General features: G+C 43.5%; 1 protein-coding gene across 1 annotated transcript in view; it reads right to left on the bottom strand.

Annotated features, from left to right (window-relative positions):
* Positions 1–18,294, bottom strand: part of plxna2 (plexin A2) — a 168,097-nt gene that overhangs the window by 85,739 nt on the left and 64,064 nt on the right. The window contains exon 4 of the mRNA XM_067593095.1: positions 13,830–13,964. Coding sequence (XP_067449196.1) covers positions 13,830–13,964 — 135 coding nt within the window. The remainder of the gene's footprint in view (positions 1–13,829; positions 13,965–18,294) is intronic.

Below are 18,294 nucleotides of genomic sequence, written 5' to 3'. Positions count from 1 at the left end.
AGGCCATGTTTGCATGAATGCATACATGCACCCATGTTTGCTGTGCATGTGTGTCATGCATAAAATACTCCTCACCTGGACTTGAATAGTGATACGCTGATGAGAGGCTACACCCATTACTGAGGCTGTAAGACCTCCTCAGACCCTATAATAGTGTCTGTGATTTAATCCAATTTGATTCCATGAGAAAAAAATATAGAGAAAGAAGCTATGGGCAAACACTTTCCAGCAGTGGAGAGAAAATTATTAGATTTGCCTATGAAGAAACTCTGTGGGGTGAGAGGCAGAAAGAAAGCAGTGACTGATCTCTGGTGATGTGTCTAAAAGTGCCTGGGTGTCTTTGTTTGGCAGAAGAGGAAAAAAATCAACATAATGAGCCCAAACTGCCTTTGTGTCTCACTCTCTTCGTCTCTCTTCTCTCTCTCTCTCTCCTCCCTCTGTTTCTTTCTCCCTCTCATCCCACGACTCTCAGACAGCTGCCTCTGTGCAGCCAAATTAACTGATCCCCAGTTGCTTTTGGAAAGTGTGAAATAAATAAGTGTTTCGCCTCTGAGGTATTTAGTGTTTTTAGTCCCGCTTATGAACTTTACACAGCTCTGGATGCTACCTTCATTCAGAGTATAGGTGACAGTATTTGTCCACCACAAATCTGTTGTGCAGGTTTTCCATCCCAAATCCCCCACACAGCCCCATCCGTCACTCTGTGGCCCTATCTATTACCGCCATGTGATCCTTCTGGCTCCAAATATCCGATTTACAAGTCGGCAAGAAGAGTAATATTTCAACAGGCTGTCGGCAGACACACTGTTTAAATCACTGGCCGCCTGTGCTCTTTCTAATATTTTTCCTCAAATATTGCATTAGAGATATGTTATCCATCCTTGCACATTCATCTTGCTCCTCTCGCCGAATGTGTGCCTGCATATGTACGAGCAAACATAGATAAATGTTTGTCTGTCAGTGTGTGTGTTCTAGCACATCTAAGGACAGTTTCCCAACCTTCTTAAAGAGTGAAAGCAAACATTTCATCTAATATTTGTCATGTACAGTCCTCTTATGTGAACATTATCATTTACTCTTTACCAAAAACACAAACACTGGCACACATAAAGAGTAAATCCAAGTCACTAGTCTCTCAGAATTGACTAAAAGAGGCACATAGGCAAACAAAGGATCTGGGGCACAAACATCTGTAAATGGATTCACAGATTTCCGTGAGTATAAGGATACATTTTCTGCCCAGTAAGAGTCCAAAATAGTATACAGTGTTTCACCTATATGTATTCTGTAGTGGCACACCACCACTGCAAAATAATAAGCGCTGCTGCAAAAATTTCACACAATCATTAATATCAATGGGCTGCTAATGATTTTCGCTCACACACTGTGCAAACACAATAAGCCCCTAGTTACCATGGAATTGTTTTGAGTTATTCTCCCTCTCCTCATGCTTCAAAAGGCATCTACGTGAAAGGTATTGTAGAGTAGGGTAAGAGTAGCGTAGCTCCATTAAGGAATACGGCAGTGCGTAATGTTTGTGCGTAGCGAGTGTGTGGTTGAGCGAGCGGCAGAAAGGTGACGGTGAATGCTAGCGGAGCAGAGGGAAACGTTAGCAATGAGTTGTCAATATGGCGGTAAATGTACAGTATAGGCTACAGTGTCAAGACCAAGAAAAGTCTCGTCTGTTGTTTCCCAAACTGCTGGAAAAGTGAAGGGAGTTAGCCCCAAAGCAACAATGGGTTAGCCTAACCTGACCAGGCTCACTTAAGGTGGACTGACCTTTAAGGTGGACCAGCTATTCTCATTTTAGTGTCTATCTCAGCCGCTCTTAAACAGAGAACAAAGAAATGTCTGGCTGCTGAGTCTCTGCTGAGTTTTTGCTCACCATACCCCTCCCTCCACTCAGTATATCTGACTTAAACATCATAAAAGTAACACATTACCACCACCACCGCACACATACACACACACACACACATACACAATACAGTACTACATCCATCACCAGGGCTCAGGCTGACAGCTTTGTCAAAGTGAGCCGCAGGGGAGAGAAGAATGGCATTGTGGGATTGAGTCCTCCCATCGGACGGTGCACTGACAGGAGAGAAGAAAGGGGAAGAAGAGAAGAGAAAGGGGGGAAAGGAAAGAAGTGGGAAAAAATTGGGGAATGTTTTGCACAGCCCCAGCAAATGGCGAGAGAGAGAGAGAGAGAGAGAGAGAGAGAGAGAGAGAGAGAGAGAGAGAGAGAGAGAGAGGGAGAGAGAGTGAGTGTGTGTGTGTTCTTCCATTGGGAAGAAGAAAGGGTTCAGCTGCCATGGGTAGCCCATCAAAACCAGCAGCTCTCCTGCTGTAGCCTGTTTACTAAGACTGGCCTTCTGAAGGACAGACAAAGAGCATATTGCAGGCCTGGCAGCATGACCGTATCACAGAGTAAAACACACACATACACACACACGCACACACACACACACATACAAAAGACCTCCTGAGGGTCTGCCAAACTGCAGCAAATGAACCAAAGCCCTGGTTAGAACACACACAGAAACAAATGTACTCGCTGACAAATGCACGTAAGACGCACGTGTGTGCACATACATACACTTATTCACCCTTTAGAGGGCAGCTGGTGGTGTAGTGAAGTGAGCTGTTGGCCTCTCACAAACAGGAAAGATCAGTCTCCAGAGTCAGCCTGAGACCTCTAAATAAACACCTTTACCGCGGTGCTGGGGACAGAGCCTGCTGCTCTCCACTGATGTGTGGGCTCGGCTTCAAAACCTACTACACTGCACTTCACTCGGTGATTGCGGCCCCATCTCAGCACTAAGGAGAAAGGCGACTGACGAATGCAAAAAGAGACAGGGAAAGTGAGAGAGGCAGGGAGACTCGCAGACATGGCTGTAGTAAAGACTTCTATTTTCTTTCGTTTTTTCCACTTCCTTTACTCACCTACCTCCCTTCCTTTATCTTACTTCCTGTCCTACCCTTTCCTACTCAGTAAACGGCTCTTGTTCTCACCCTTTGACACCCCTGATTAAGTTCACCTGATCACTCCTTATTTAAAGACTACACTCCCTCTCGCTCATTCTCTCACCTTCAGTTCTGGTAAGAGGAATATCTTACTTTTTAGTCCTTATCCTATGTCCATGTTAGTTTAATGGACAACTTTATTTATCCGTATTTCTTTAAGATGGACATGTGAGACTAATTTGACTTATAGTGTTAAGTTTTAATCTTGTATTTGTTTTCTTTCAGACTCAAAGGCCCGTGTATTCTTTTCTCCTGTTATGTTCATAAATGCAGTACCTTTTGATTTTTGGAGAAATGAAACCTTAGTTCAGAGGATTGAAGTTTACCGGCTTTATTTCCATGCATTCTGATCCGATGCCCACTACGATAGTCAACTTTTTTATTCTGAACCTCCTAATTTACGATGGCCTTCCCCAATTATAGACGAAACATCGCCACTCTGTTCACTTTACTCTTCGCCTGGCTCCTGACAAACCCTGTCGTGATTCCTTCAACCGGCACTTGTGTGTCTCCCTGACACTCTCTAGGCTCTAATTAGGCTTGTAAATAATTATTGCAATTAAAGCCTACAATTAGGAGGAGTGAAGCACTGCCATTAGTTTCACAATAAATGGCATGAGCATTCTGCATAGGCGTAGGGAGGAAACAGACAAATGCTGTGCCATTATAGAGGCAGACAGACAGTGAGAGTGAAAGAGACAGAAAGAGAGAAAGGGGGGGGTTATATGAAGGCAGTTGACATACTCACAGCTCTTAATTATAGAGCTGATTATTTTGGCAGGGTCGCTCCTGGACTGTTCCTTTGGCTCATATTCACAATGTGACAAAGTGTGCATGCACAAATAGACACACACATATACACACACATATAAAAGCGAGCAATATAAACCTACCCGTATGAATGCACATGTACATGTTGTTACAAAGAAGAAAGGGATGTTATTCTGAATTCAGGATATAAAACACCGCAACAAAACCTCAAGTACAGACTGAAACTGGAGCCTAATCAGAGATAAATGTCATTGTTTCTAGATAATTAGAGGCTTTAGATGATTTCATGGACAGGTTTGCTGCTCAGAATGATCAGGGTGATGATTATCTGCCTAAAACTGACCACATCTATTCAATATCTACTCCTAAATATTTATAATCAATAGTGGTTGACCAGTTAATCAGGTTATCTGGTATTTTGAGATAACTGGTATTGGCCTATGCCTGGGCTCATGTGGCCTGTGAAAGATGATGATCTTGGTTGTGAATTCTTAGTTTCGTGTAAGTTTTTAGTTTTAGGGAGATCCAGCTTTGAGCCACGCCCAGGCCCAGAGGAGGCTGCTGGCCCAATGCATGTCTTGTGTCTTGTCCTGCCTATTGGACCACTCCCAGACCGTTTGAGAGGGAGTCTGTCCACTTAAAAGTGACATACTTTGTTTTCTTTAATTTGTATTTGCGTTTTTATTGTTGTTTTAATTATTTATTATTCATTTTTCCCTTGTAAAGAGGGAGGGAGGTAGTCCCAGCCAACCCTGCCACGCCGCCAGAGAGCCAGGCGGGGAGCCCAGGGACCATCTTTCATTAAAGACTGTGATGTTGTTGTTATTGTAAGCAGTGTTTTTTTTCCATAGATATGTCCAAAAGTCTGTCTCAGACTTTTGGACATACAGACCCTACTGTATTCCAAAAGGAGGTTGATCCAGTGGTTAATATTTATTGATTTTTTGATTTCCAGTTAAAGAAACTTGTTTTCTAGAGAAATGAGTAAGCTGTTCTCGTATTTGTTTTCTGTAGTGTCTCCTAGCAGAGAGAGTTGTGGGGATGGAGGGATTCTGCAGTCCAAGATTGTGGAGTTTTTGTGTCCCAAAAAGAGTGAATCAGTTGGCAGGTCCAGTGCGCGTGAAAATAATTATCTATTGTGCTTGTTGTGCATGGTGAGCAAGTGTCTGTGTTTTGCAAGTGTCTGTGTGTACATTTTATATTGAATAATATATATTCTGTGGATGACTTTGTATTGGACTAGCTGTAGGTTTGTATTGGACGTCATGGCAAAAATATTTTTATTTATTTCTATCCAGAAGTTGGTTGAGGGAGAGACAGTTAGATCAGTGTTCCAGATAACTGCCGGGACTGTTACAGTTCACGGTTGTGAATTTCCATGATAGATAAGAGGGTCTACATTTGACTGCTAGAACCTCTGCTAATGCTGAACAGTGTGCAGAGATGATTGCTGTGCTCGTACAACCAGTCTTTGTTAATATAAACACACAAGCCACCTGCTACTGAGAGATGTGCAGATACACACATGATCGTAAATACAGACACAAAGGAACTTGTTGTATTCATACTGGACTTGGCACTATTAAGTTTATTTGGACACCATTTTACCTGAAGCAGAACTACACAGCGCTTGTTTAATGACAGCTGCATAGCCTGCTAACACAGTAAGCGAATTCACAACTTGTACTGTGCTTACTGTCTACTGACCTCCACTGATGTAGCAGGGGACTTGGTTGTGAAGGCAGGAGAGGGGGGAAGAGGGGATGGAAGGATGGGGAAATGAGAGGTAAGAGGGGGTTCAGGCTGGGACCTGGGTGTGCAGGCTTCTATTAATTAACAGCTTGATGGGGGCTGACAGGACGTGTGCTGCTATCAAATAATGAGGTTAGAATTGGTCAATGGTTCTAGGGCACAAAACCTGATTAACACTAATCCTGGCTTAAGTCAATTAACAATGCCTGCTCAGGGACTCATGTAAATGAGGTGCCTTTGTTAGGTGGGCTAGCGCAGAGGGAGCAAACAGAGCTCAGCATTCAGACATGTAAAACATGGCTAGAACACAGCTGAAAGGGGGGAAGGACACTCATATCGGTCATCGTGTAAGAGAAATAGCTGACTAGCAGTGGTCAAGCAGATGGATGCTATAAAAACATGATTCAATGAGGGGGCGTCTCTAACTGACCTACTGAGTGACCCCTTTGGTTTGATGAACAGACTCAGTCAACCCTTGAACTTCCCACAACCCCTGACCTCACGATGCTGAGAGACATAAATAGATAAAAGTGCACACGCATTAAATCATGCACATGGAGCATTCTGTCAACATACAGTACCAGCCAAAAGTTTGGACACACCTTCCCGTTCACTTGAACGAGAAGGTGTGTCCAAACTTTTGACCGGTACTGTACATGCACATAGACCTTCAAAAGTGGAAATCACATACAATGTGGACATGCATATTAACCACCACCAAGAGAAATGTTATTTTGTTAGTAAATTTCCTTTGAGCAAGTAGTTAAAACCCTACATCTTTCCATTCAATAGCTGTAATGTCATATATTACTAAATCAAAAGACTGAAAAACAAACCACTAATCGGCAGACATTGAGATTATTGTGATGGCAGACACATGGCCCTTTAATGGTCACATTAAAATATAAAATGAAAATAAAAGAGTGGGCAGGCAGTCAAACCAAACTGAATCCAGACATGAGAAGCACTGAACAAACATACATATAAAAGGTTAAAATATGAAATGCATACAATAATAAAAATAAATATGCTTTCAAAATTAAAAACGAAAACATACTCTTATGGTCTGCTACTACCAACCTATAGCAATGTGTAGTCAGACCAGTTTAATTACTTCAAACCACACTAGAGTACTGAAAGAACACACAAATATGCAATGAAAGTGGTTTCTTCAGAATGAAAAGCTAAATGGCATCATCAATAATATTGGATGTGAGTATTGACAGGGGGATTTATCCTAATTTGTCCAGGTGTCAATATCAAGTGAAGCTGTCAGGGAAGCAGCAGAGTATCTAAGCCCAAGGTTCCAAGCTGCAGCTCCAACCCCCATCCCCCTCCACCCCCCGACAACATTTCTAGCTGCAGAGCACCTGGGTAAGGAAGCGGCCATGCGATTGATTTGCTGGCCCTCACCCCTACGGCTGCCAAACTGACCCCGCTGTCGCACTACATCCCAGATAAAACATGACTGCCAATCTATCAAGGCCTGTGTCTGCTGTTGGACTGATAGCAAGCTGTCTGTTTGTTGAGATCTGTCAAAAAACAGACAGACACTAGTAAGCTCTGGGCACTGCTCCCCTCTCATGAACAGCCATGATGAGGGTGGAATGGGATGCAGATGTGTGATCCATATGTTGGCACAAGGCATCCACCATCACAGCTTTCTTATGCATGACATAGAACCTTAGTTCAGGTCACTTCTCTTAAATAAACACTGGATTACACGTCATGGTTGTCTGACACCTCCTGTGTTGTCAGTTGGAACATATGAAACAAACCTCATTTGACCTCAGTTGGCCTAAGTTAGGTACAACACATATTTCTTAACTCACATTCATATGACTCAAAATGAAACCATGGATACAACGGGGGAATTAGGAAACATTCACAAACTTATGAGAGAAAGATATCTCTGACATCCTGTGGGATGCAGAAAAGCATTTTGCAGTCAGAGCTAATAGAGGAGTATATTCAGCATTCTGGTTGAACCTCAGTTCAGATTGTGGGAAAAGACTTAAGAAGGAGTGGGAAGACTGTAGGACTTTTCAGAGTCTCTAACTGAATTCGGCACATTCGACTGATTGCTCTTTCATCCTGAAAGCAGCCTCTTGATTGTCCTCTGCGCTCTAAGGGTGGGTAGTCGACTTATTGGACCTCTTTGTCCAAGTGTCACTGATGGACAGATTGGTGAGGAACAGACAGATAAGGGTCAATGGTCAAACCCCTGGACTTGTTCACTCTCTGGCAGCTGCAAGCTAACCAGACTGCCCTGGGGCCAGCAAAGGGCCAAGGGGCAGCAAGGCAACACTTGTTGGGGCAGTGGTAGTTGCTGGATAACCCCTGAGCTTCTCAGCCCTGGAAAGGAAGGAGGGGCTCAGAGAAGAAGTAGACACAAAGTGCTAATCTTTTGTCCCTGTGCCATTTTGTTTTTGTAGCCCTACTGTTGTGTCCTTTCTCTTGACCTGAACCTTTGTCAGACTTTTCCCCTCCCCACTAGATTATTGTTCCTCTTCAATGAGATAAGGAAGCGATCATCTTCCGGTAAGCTCTGAAACAGATGGTTAAAATAAGAGTTGGGCTTCTAGGAAAAAAACAACAACATCAGGATAAACACAAGAACATGCACACATACTTAAGTCTTTGAATGAGTGGCCTGGACATGAGCCAGTCCAATCTGCTTGTTGTGGAGAGTGTAAACAGTAAACCCAGAAAACAAAAGGCTCTCCACCAACACTGCTCCTAGTCACATTTCTAAGTCTGCACATGAGCTGCAACACCTACAGTGCACAGCGGAAGGCCTGGCTATAAGCCATCATGTGTTCTATGCCCATTAACACATGAAATCAGCGTGTCATACACACCAAAGTCCTGCATAATGATGAGCCAGTAGCATGTCAGCTAATCTAAGCCTGGTTGAGGTGTGAATGAATCCTATTTCCTCCTGTCTTGATAACCACTGAACCCATTTCCTCCCAATCTAACCACACCAGCCAAACAAAGGTACTGGGGGATAAGGAGAAGGAGGGAGGAGAACCAGAAAAACTCAGAGGGGAGGAGCGTGGGGGGGGTGCTTAGAGGGAGAACAGGTTGAGAAGAGGCCTCAGACAAAAAAAAAAAAAAAAAAGGTTTTAAAAAAGAAGAAAGAATCCATGCATGGATTTCAAATTTCACAGCTGAGCACCTGGAAGAAATTGCCAGGCTTGAAAAAAGAGGTCTTCTTTTCTTTTCTGATAATCTGTGAGCTGTAATGTTGCCGTTCCATACATGGGGCTGGGTAAGGGAGGAAGGATGGCGTTCGAGGATTGGAGGTTGAGGGGGTTTAATGTTTGCTAAAGAGCCAAGAGTGTACTGGAGAGTGACAGCAGCACATGGCTGAACGCCTCTATAGGGGGAGGACTGTGTGTCTGTCCATGAAAGACTAGTCTGTTTTACAAGCCGGCTCAGTATCCCTTAGTTGGTCATGCTAGCAAGAATTTCACACTTATCGTTATAAAGAGCTGGCAATTAGTGGGCCACTATTTCAGTGGGAACACTATTAAGTCTGTTAAGTTCTATTATGTACTCTTGTGTGCCACATCCATAAGAGTTTTTTTTTTTCTTTATTACAGTGTTTTCAAAATCCTTTTCAGGCAGAACTAAGGACGCGCCACAGGTATCACTTCAAAACCCTTTCAGATGTTAAATCTTGATTGTTTCCATGAATAATACATTATAGCCCGGGCTCTGCATACTGGCCGCTGACCAAAGCAACCGACATAATGCAGTCACTGATTCTCAACCGTGTGTGATGAGTGCTCGCCCTACTGCTGGGTGCCAGCGGCCATAACAGCACAATACACCACAAAGGGAATGAAAAGGCCTCATAAAAATGTTGATAATCCAGGCCTCAAATGACCGCATTCGATACTGGAGTAGTTGTCGCCATTTATCCCAGTGTGCTGCATTGTGTTGATAAACCAACAACAAAGAGAACCAACACTGCTTAAGGCCTTGTGTGGGCCAGAGTGTCAGGAATACTTGAATGTTCCTCAATTGGCCTGAACTCCCCAAATGCAGTACAGAACACATAAACACGCACAGGACTTTTCACTATGTTAAAAGAACCAGGTTAGGTTCTTTTGCATTCTCAGGCATACACCTCCAGAAAAAAAAACATGAGAAAGAGAAGAAAAAGAGGAAAGGGTGGGTAATGAATGAGAGACAGAGAGAGAGAGGCACAGGCTCCAGTCGGTGGGGACGAAGCCAGGCCAAACACTCATGCAGATCCAACGTACTAAATTTGCATGAGCTGGCAACAGCACCAGTGGGTTAGCTTTGCTCCAGCTGCCATTCACACATGAATACTCTTTCTACCTGTTTGATTAGAGCCTGTGCTCTGGAATTGTTAAGGTGCCGGAGTATTACTATAGGCACAGTGTATCTGGCTGTATGCAAAGTATAGCCTATAGATAAAGGTTAAAGCCTCCCGTGCTTTTCCGTGTGAAACTTAAGCAGATGTTATGAAGCGCGTACCCAAGCATGCTTTGTTAAAGCAGTAGTAGATGTGGTATTCAGTTTGAAATCTACAGCTTTTGATGCAATATTAAATGCAGTGAGGTGTTTCTGGAATGTAAGACATTTCGGGGGGCATTTCATATGACGCAGACGGAAGAAAAGACAGAAAAAGAGGAGAGGGAAAAAGTCGAGGACGTGTCTAGGAGGCAGCTCAGCTGAATCTCCCGAAACAGCTATGACCTTTTTCTCTCCATCACTGCGTTTGCCTCCAGCATTTCTACCCAGCCAAATACCAAAATCGCTGGATTATTGGTCTAAATATAGAAGCAGTCACACACATACTCACGCAATATGACTCAAACATGTGATCTGGCAGAAATCCATACAATAGATCTGCGCGATCACATGATGCGCAAGGACAGTTTGAAGACACAAAGCTCAAAGTGTGAGTCCTGTAAAAAAATAAATAAATAAAAAAAAAAATCCACACATGATGCAACGAACATGTTTTTGAGGTTTTTCCAAAGAGGCACCATAGTGGATATACACAGATGTCTGAAGATAAATCCTGAGATGAAAACCTGCTGTTATGTGTTTCAGGACTGTCAGTAATGATACAATATCCTACAGGAAGGGGAAGGCGCACACACACACACACACACACACACACACACACACACACACACACACACACACACACACACACATACGCGTACACAAAGACACATACTGCTTCTAGAGAAGAGAAAGTCAGTGAGCCAGGTCTTTTCATCAGTTCCACTGCGCTGCCTTGCATTGGGCCAATCTCAACACATCATTAATATGGTGGATGCTATTGTCATTACATCTACAAAACAAAGCACAGTTTAACATGGCAGCACCATGGATCAAATATGAAACAGGGAGCTATTAAATATGTTTCGGGGATGAGTGAACGATGGCGTCTAGTGTGGGAATGTGAGAAAGACACGGATGAGAATGAGAAAGAGCAGAAAGTTTTTTCACACACTGAAAGATAACTGGGGGGAAGGCAGCGAATCTGTAAGAGTCAGACTGGAGATGATATATATACATATGCAGTAGGTGTAATCTATATACATGCGGGTGAGAGAAAAAGGCTAGATGAAAAGCCTCCATAAAGCCTTATGGAGATTCCATTTGAATACTGAATGGGAGACTGGCGCTTGCACGTGTCTGTAATTATAGTTTTTTTTTTGTGCAAGTGTACATGTGATTGCAAGAGCCAGTGCATTATGTCAGCACCTATGCAAATGAAAAAAAACTGAGGGAACATGTGCTTTGTCTACGTGTGTGTCCCTATGTTTGTGTTCGCGAGGTCCTCGCACATCCCACGATTCCCAGCTTCGCCACAACACACACAGACAGGTGTGAGAACTGGGGAGAGTGAGAACCCAGATTCTGGAGCGTAGCCTCGCAGAGCAAATATTTCTCTCTTTCCCAATTTCTGTCTCCCTCTTGCTCTCTCTGTATTCTCTATTTCCCACTGTGCCAAGCACAGAGGGCCTCTTTGTTATTCAGAGTAGGAAATGCAACTGAAGCCAAATCTGCCCTGCTTTCTGTTTGATATCATCCCTCCTTTGTTCTTGCCGTCTCCCATCACCATGCGCTTGGGTCTCATAGAGTGAGACACATGGGAACAAGTGGAGCTCAGACAAGATAGATCTCGTGATGCTCTGGGTGTCTGACTTCGAGTGTAGCTCGAGGTGACATTTAGGCTAACGATGAGATAAAGGTCAAATTGATGTTTTCTGCTGAATGCTAGTGCCAAAGGGCTGTTTTGAAGGTGGCTGCTCTGTTTTTCACAGTGCAAAATGCTTATGCTGGTACTCAACATTATTATTATTATCCTTGAATCATCCTTCTGAGCACAAAGAGGTTACATCAGAAAGAATATATGATATGCATCACAGTGTGCAGTTCCATCTAGACTTGAACGGCTAACTCCAAAAGTTAGGACATTGCGAGACAGTTATTCATATAAAACAATCAAATGTTGGTTTAACTTTCCAAAATTAGATATCAAAAACATAGCTTCAGTTGAATTTGACAAATTTATGAAAAAAAAAGGCTGCACGAGTGTGTGGCCGCACCGAATCCCATTCCAGTGACTCTGTCAGGTGTGACTATCGAGTGGCATCCTTGAACATGCAGGGCAACAATCCCAAAGTAGTCGAGAGCGTTTCAGTATGTGCGCGTGTGTCTGCTTCGATCCTCCTCAACCCCCGGAGAGCAAGACAGAAGAGACTACATGCTGAATGCTAATAATATTCACCAACTTCACTTCTCATTCAGATGACTAGCAGTTATGAGCTCAAGATCAAAAGCTTGTTTCATCCGTGGAATAAGTGGGAATAAAGGATTTAGTAAATATGGGAAACAGACTTTAGACTCAGTACAAACTCTTCTTTCCTGGTGGAATTTATGTCATGCCTTTCTACAGTGTCGTCATCTCACTGTCAGACACATGTACACATATTGTTTCTGCATGACTTTAGCAGGTTTAAACTCTTATCTGTCCGTAAAAATACAATAAATCACTAGACATACAATACAATTATTTTGGTGTATATACTGTATAAATGTTAATAAAAAAGAGATTTGAAATAATTTCTTCAAATATCATTTCTCTTGTATGTCTCACTGAGTCAATCTCAGCAGTAATCTTGGTTGAAGTACTAAGCTATTACTGGTGATGTGACTCCATCTGGCATTGTTATATTTTTACTCTCCCAGCAGGAAAGCATCTGACTAAAACTGAGCTACTTTTCAAACATGTTTTTAAAAACTTTTTTTTAATTCTTTATTGTTTCTTTGGTGTGAAAATCAAATCCAACGCAGCACAGTTAGATGTGTCATCTCTTCTCCTCTCTTGGCAATGGACACTATTGTCTAAATAACTCCTTCACACCACATCCGCCCACCGCGGTTCCTAACCTGTAAGCTCTGGCAAGCCAGTTGTGGAGTGTGCTAAAAGCAGAGATAAGGAGAAAGGACGGCAATCTATCACCTCGCACTGACAGCCTTGCACGTCGTCTGTCTCTAGGGTTTCCGCACTGCCACGCTCCCCTGCAGCTGCTCCTCCTCTCCTCTCCTCTCCTCCTCCTCCTCCTGTCCTACCATGTTTTCCTCTCCTCTCATCTCCTCACCCGTACCCTGTCCTTGTGTCCCCTTCCACCCTTGTCTGCCCTCATCTCTTCTACCTACTTAGTATGTCAGTTGCATTGATGGCTATCGGCTGCTTTCCACCTGCCCTGCAATGCTGTGTCACTTCATTAGAAGTGTGAAAGGATGACCTTGCATTCTGTGTATCTCAGTGTCTCTCTGTACTCTGTCTAAGTCATGCACTCCTCCAGCTGTCCCTCTTTCCCTCATCACTCTTCCTCTCATCCTCTGCTTCAGCCAGCCGGCAAGTGCCCTTCATCTTTTTTTTCCCTCTCTCTCATTCGTGCCTTGTCTTTTCCTTGTCTCTCTATTTCTTTCTTTCTCCCTGCCCTCATTGTTCTCCTTCATTATCAAACGCTGTCATAACGTCCCCTGCTGGGCCACCCAGGTTATTTATAGCTGACAGAGGGTGGTGGTGCTGGTGATGTTGAGAGGTGGGCCATCTTGGGCCCTGCCAGAGCACGCACACATTTGCACTCTTTTCATGATATTAAAACATATGCACACACACACACAAAGACACACCTAAGCCATCCACTCCTCTGCATGAGGGTATAAAAAGCAATCACAGGTTTGCATGCACGTGTCTTTCCAACACCTACCTGTCTCTCAGACATGACATAGAGGTAGTTGCGGTCGAGGGAGAAGGCCATATCTCTGAGGATAGGGCTGCCGTCCTTGATGACCGTTATCGTCTCATACTGGACACCGCCGTGAGGAGGCCCATCAACGCGAATCTGAGGAAAACAGGAACACAAACAGGTCAATGATTGCTATTTATATCGATATGACAGCGGGAATGGGAAAACAGACGAAGGATGATTGACAGGAGTGACAGATGCGGGTCAAACAATATTTGATAAACATTCCATCATTAGCATTTAGCACTCGAAGATTCGGGTAAGAGGAGGCTCTTCATGAGGACTGTTTGGGCAGTGAAAGTAAAATAAATTGAACGAACATGACGAAAAGGTGATAAATTGACCTCAAATTTTATCACATTCGTCAAAAATATGTAGCACTTATTGTTTTACTTTATTGAATGAAGTAAATGTCCCCCCCTCTGTGATGCAGGATGGGGTTACAACAACTGTTAAGAATTATCTGCTGATATTATTAGACCTTTGTGAAACCTTAGCTCTGTTTTTCTTCCCCCTTGCTCCTGATGAATGATGTATTCCCACAGTAAAGCTTTGAACTTGAGGCCAAGACCACCTAACTACAAAAACAGTAGAAAAGCATTCTAATGACTTATATGAGTTACGTGACCCTCCCTGACTCACATGGGCTAATGCCAGCACTGTTTCTTCTTTATTCATCAGATCTTGTTGGCCAAATATATAACCCAGGCAGTAAATCTCAAGGGGCATCATGGGTTTCCTGATGCTGGGCGTGAGAGATGTCTTGTGATGTCACATGTCACCAGGCCCTCCTCCACCCATGAAAGCTGATGGCTCTATCATCTGTCCATCCCCGCCTATCTCCCTCCACCCAAACATTCATCTATCTATTCAGACGGTGACAGCACCAAAGAGCAGCCAGACTCGCTATAAAACATCACAGAGGGGAAAGTCAAGGTCATATGTCTATCAAAAGAAGATCTACTGGGAGGGTGGGAGGGTATGTTAGCAAATGTGCATGCACACACACGGGCCTTTGTGTATGCATGTCTGTGTGTGTGTGTGTGAATGTGTGTCAAACTGCTGGATGGTCAAGTCTGAGAAAAGTGATGTAAGACACAAAGCCCCTTGAGTTTCGCCTTCAAAGCTTGAGGGTTAGCGGAGTACACGACAGCAGGCGGCACAGTTAAGGAGCAGAGCTCAAAGTGGTCGAGCCTTCCACAGTTGACCTACGTCTGACCTTGGCAGGCTAATCCAAACATCGAAAAAGAGGACATATGTGAAAACCATATGTAGGAGGAGAAAGGCAGGATGTGGGGGCCGTGCCAGTCTTCATCTGGTTACTGACACTACAGTGCGGAGGGAGACCTCAGCAAATATGCTCATCCATAAAGCATGTCGGCGCACGGCCAGACCCGCGCTGTTCTGTTCACTACTGTGTCAGTGTGAATGTTATGTGTGTGTGTGTGTGGGTTTATGTGTGCGCCCCCGTAGGAGCAGTCTGTCATGCTGTGATATGTGTCCTAGCAGACTGCCACTAGGGATCACCAGATAACCCGACCATCCCCCTGCGCGCCTGCAGTTCATCTGAATCAGATCACTATCACACTGTCTCTCACCACTGTCCAGGGGCCTCTGAATTCACATTTGGCGAGGAACACACACACACTCGCACACATAACATTGTCTCTGATCGTGTCCAGAACAAAAACCTCTACTCTCTGGCTTTTAATACACACTATAACAAGATACTTTAACATAAACATCAGGCCTAGCAATTACTAACCAGTTAGGAAAACACATTTAATCAGGAGTGCAGCAATGTGACTCTGTTTCTCTGTCTCTCTTTCTTTTATACTTTGTATTTACTTTTTTCTTTTCATCAGTTTAGGCTTATGGGTCATACAGAGAAAATGGACTTAACATTACTGACAGTCAAACACTCCAGAAGCATTCACATCATCCCTCGGTGTACACACAAACACCCCCACATCCAGTTGCTTTTCACATTAAGAAGCTGCTTTTCTATAGTGGCTGTAAATCTCACAAAGTGTGTTACATTCACACACACAGGCACAGACACAAACAGACACCCACAACATTGTAAGGAAGTGAGGAAATGTGTGTGTGTGTGAAGTGGGTTAGTTGAACGTGAAAGTACTTTGCAGGCTCACTTCTGGGTGGGCGAATGAGACAGAAAAAGAGGAAAATGAAAACTGAACAAGTAAATGGAGAAAAAACCAATGCTTACTAGACCAAAAATAATTCTGTCAAAAAACTCCATCTTTTTTACCACACTCCCTCACTCACTCCCACGCTATAAAATTCCACCAGCCCACACTATCTACCACCTGAGTAAGCGTCTCTCATGACCAAAACATCCATTTCCTCAGCGTCGCTTTACTTCCAACCTTTAGCCTGCTCTCTCAGGTACTTAAACCTATCCCCTCTCTGCCCCATTTGACACTGCATTATTTATCAGGCTGGGTGAGAAGGCTGCTAACAGGTTGGATTCATACCCTCAAGCCCCTCTGACAACATCACAGCCCCTCTATTTTCGGAGGGTCCAATCACCGGTGCCCCAGAGACCCCGAGAGCTGTCCTTGGTTGTGGCCCGGTCTAACATGGTCCCACATTTCAACACCACAGCCATTAGCTTGCCTCTCTCTATCACCAGCTTCAGGGAGCTGCGAGTGAGTAAAGTAAAGAGGGAAAAGGTGACAATGGATGTAAGTGTTGAGAGACATTCTACATGTACACCAGGAGCACCGTGACCTGTGTAGTCCATATTTGTGAGAAAAGCAAAACAGCACTGCCTCGAAGATTGAAAAAAATGACTGTAAGCAACTAAGGTTTAGACTCACACTTCTTGTAATATTCATACAATATCCTCCATGTACAAGCACAAATCCAAACAGACATACGCAGAGCCATTGTGAGACATGCCTGTGAGAGAACTAGATCAGAAATAACTGTCCCCAGGCGTCAGAGTAGGAAGAGTTCTTAATCAGCTAGCCACAAATCCTGGAACACATGCAGGGTTGCCATATTTAGTTTTCAAAAATCAAAATCACTTTTAGATAACTTCGTACTGCAGTCCTCTAGTGTAATGTATAAATCAACTTTTTGAATACCACTATGCACGGAGATCATTTGTTTTACTGTGGACTATAATGTGTAGAATGACACAGAAATCCATGTAGTTTTATAGAACAAGTAAAAACCCAATATGACCACATATTGTCTTTAGTTGTTGTCTGGAATACTTCTTCTTCTGCTGCTTCTAAACTCATTGGGTAGCTAGCAACCCAACACTGCAACTTTTGACATAACACCTGACTGTTTAGAACAGCGGAGTCCAACAGCGTTCTCACAGCATTCAGGGAGACTGACCAGATGCTTTACAATGAGATCAAATGTTTATTGCATACTTCTAATCTTCTTAAATTTCAAGTGTGATTAGTATACTTGTCAAAACATCATTTCGACATGTATACTGCCCGTGCCACTACTCACGAGAGAGGGCAAAGTTCCAAAGCGACCACATCCCGCAAGAACAAATTGATTTAAAAAGCAACTTTTGTTTCTATGTACAAACTTTATGTCGCAGCACCTAGTCAGGCGTAAGCTGGTGGGAGGTGGGGGGGGGGTTGGCCAGCAGGGAAGCCATGGCAGCGGCATCAGAGGCCTCCCCTTGAGGCTACAAGAGCCTGTGCCAGTGGGGTGCTTTTGATCAGACCATGTAAGCACCCTGCAAAAAACGTTTGAAGATTGACCAAACTCCAATTCAAATTGCCCTTCTCCGGCTTTCTCTCTTTCTCTCTCTCTCTCTCTCTCTCTCTCTCCCTTGGTCTCACTGGTTTGAACGCTGTGCCAGACACTGAATCCCCGACCGTGTGAGTCTTTGTGAAGCAATTTGCTGAGTGAAAAGTGCTTAATAAATCCAGGGTAAAAGTGCATCAAATGTGTTTACAGTGCATTGTGGATGCTGCTGCTCAGAGATAGAGCAGACTGAGACTGCGGTTCCCTGTATAGACGCTGTTATGCAACATATGCAAAATGCCAAAGCGACTGATTTCCAAATTTGTATAATCCTACACTGTGTGAGAAGCCACTCAGTATTTAAATTTAGTATTAAAGGGAAAACATTCTAATATAAACAATTTTTTTTACATGCAAAACACCATGAGGGAAGACATGTGATTTACTGATTTGGTCTCTGTTTTACAGCTTGTCTCCAAGTGTTTGTTCAACATTAGTCACTCAATTTTTAAAGAATGTTTCTCCTTTAATGGCCACAGCTGTTAACTATTACCTGAGAGCTGTTTTCTTTTCAGATTTGCAAAAATGCTATTTTCTAACCTTAGCCTTGAGGGAGGTTAGTGTTTCTGAAACGGGACACACATGTGTACAGGTGGCTGCCAACACCAATATAGAGCCATCTGAG

The sequence above is a fragment of the Thunnus thynnus genome, chromosome 6, assembly GCF_963924715.1.
Source record: "Thunnus thynnus chromosome 6, fThuThy2.1, whole genome shotgun sequence".
In the NCBI taxonomy this organism is placed as follows: Eukaryota; Metazoa; Chordata; class Actinopteri; order Scombriformes; family Scombridae; genus Thunnus; species Thunnus thynnus.
Note: the sequence above shows the minus strand (reverse complement) of the source record. Positions and strands in the feature narration are given on the sequence as shown.